Source organism: Trypanosoma equiperdum, assembly GCF_001457755.1.
Source record: "Trypanosoma equiperdum strain OVI genome assembly, contig: ctg_1146, whole genome shotgun sequence".
NCBI lineage: Eukaryota > Euglenozoa > Kinetoplastea > Trypanosomatida > Trypanosomatidae > Trypanosoma > Trypanosoma equiperdum.
In genome coordinates this window covers 31,729-33,828 of record NW_027123112.1, presented here as the reverse complement: position 1 = coordinate 33,828, position 2,100 = coordinate 31,729, and the positions used below count along the sequence as shown (strand labels likewise).

General features: G+C 48.4%; 1 protein-coding gene across 1 annotated transcript; it reads left to right on the top strand.

Moving 5' to 3' along the window:
- Positions 1-481: 481 nt before the first annotated feature.
- TEOVI_000540300 (uncharacterized protein) lies at positions 482-1,588 on the top strand (the record flags this gene model as incomplete). The annotated part of the gene is made up of 1 exon (XM_067220401.1): positions 482-1,588. The coding sequence occupies one exon, from the start codon at positions 482-484 to the stop codon at positions 1,586-1,588; it is 1,107 nt and encodes a 368-aa protein (XP_067076502.1).
- Positions 1,589-2,100: the final 512 nt, after the last annotated feature.

Here is a 2,100-nt window from a genome sequence, read left to right as displayed (position 1 = left end):
TTTTTTTTCTTTTCAGAATAACTGTTAGATTTGATTGATTGCTTCCCCCACCTCGGGTTTATTTACAATTTGTCTACGTGCGTTTGTGCCTTATTTTCAACCCTCACTTCCTCCGGCTTGTGCCCTTCTTTTTTTTCCTCTTTCTTTACTTCTCTCTTTATTTCCTTTCCGTCTTGTTAATGTTTGCATTTGGCAGCAAGAGGTGTGGGCGGACACTTTAGGCCTTTCGTGCTGGCTTTTTCTTTTTCTTTTTCTTTTTGTGTGTGTGTGGGGGGCAAAATAACGGACAAAACCCTCCTTTGCATAAAATCTAACGGGTGCTGATTTCGGGAGGTAATTAGATTTTAGGAGATATCAACCTGAAAAGGAAATAGGTGCAAAACTGGTTGGGCGTTTGCGTGTGTACTGAAGAGGAGCGTAAGCAGCTGTTCAGGCAGAATTTATAGAGTTTGACTGTAGTTTTGGACCGTTTTGTGCATCAATGGTTCATTTTACTGTTTATTACGGCAACAATGAGGCGATTACCTTCAATGCGGAGTGTTCTTTGGGTTCTCTGCTGTGCAATATGCGAGAGCGGCTGATGCCACCGGGTGCGTCGTACCCATGCTTTGAGCTTCTTCCGCTTTCTTTTGTTCTGGAGCAGTTCAGGCCACCGAAGGTGGCGAATTCCGCTGCGGCTTCTGCCACTCAACATCATGATGGCGGCGGGGATTCGCCAGTTGTGACGGGGCGGGGCGCGCCCTTCACGGGGACTTTTCCATTCATGGGGGTACCCACTCGGCCACTCGAAACTCGTGCTGATACATTTCTCGGTGGTCCCACCTCCGGATCCCCAACGCCATCTTCAGCAGCTAGTGCAAGTAACGGCTTTGCCGGGTTGCTTAACCCTACAGCCCTTTCTTCACTGCATGAAAGCTATGTTCTTCTCGGTTGCCGCTCTGACCCACCAGCTTGGCAGCACTCGGAGCGTGGTGGTCAGCAGAACTCAAAACGTGGCGCAACGGTTAGTATTGCGGATGGACCTCCGGATTCAAGGCGCGTGCCTATTGAGGTGTTTAAACGTCTGGGCACTGCGGACGCAACAACGATGGAGCAACGGCAGACTACTCTTCAACATGCACAACTGATAGCTGCGCTACCGCTGCAGGGCGGTAATTCCGCAACACGAGCTCCAACGCCGCCGCCATCTCATCTGCAGACAAGTGCGGATACGCCACTGATATTGGCCCAAAACGCAGGAATATATGCGGGGGATATCACCGTTGCGTCCTGGCGGAAGGCGTTCAGTCAATACCTTTCTACGATTTTAGAAGTTCCCTCCAGCGGCAGTGTTATGGAGGAGCGCTTGACGGTGACTGACAGCTGTGTAGAAGTTGAAGAAACAATGAAAGGGTCTGAAGAGGGGAAATGTGGAATAAAACTTCCTCCTGCAGCCGCTGGCGCCTTTATGACTCCTGTACCGTTAGTTACAGGTTATGACGTGCTATGGTGTGGTTTGCGTGGGGAACATGTTAGATTACAGGAGGCGCTAGATGAGCGGCTATTTGCTGATGTGGATACGAAACGGAAGCGGTCAAAAAAGAATTAGAGATGGTGAAAGCGGACTAGAGACTGAAGCTGATGGGGATTGTGTTACTTCACCCGCTGACGTGCTTGTATTTTGTGGCAGTGAGAAGGGGGAGTTGAATTATCCTCAACCATCTTTTTTGTTTTTGTTTGTTTCTGCAGCGGGGTAGCCGTGTGTGTGCACTGTGGCGGAGAAAGAAGTTTTTTTTTTCTTTGTTTTCCGCCCCCCCTTTTTTTTTTTCAGCGTGTTGTATGATGTAAACTGCGGCTATACGCGGCATGTCCGCCAGCATCAGTCCGTTGTTAAAAAGTGTGTGTGTGTGGGAAATTTGTTTAACTGGTTGGTGATGTTGGTGCTCGTGATTCGCCTGTTCACGTCCGCAATGTTGGCTTTTCATTTCACTTGCTCTCTCTCTTTTTCTCTTTTTCTCTTTCTGTGGATTGCAGGACAACTTCAAGTGGCGAAAACGAAAACAAACATGAGGTTATTGTGGGCAATTAAAAAAAGAAACGCGTAGGGAGTGAAGATAAAGG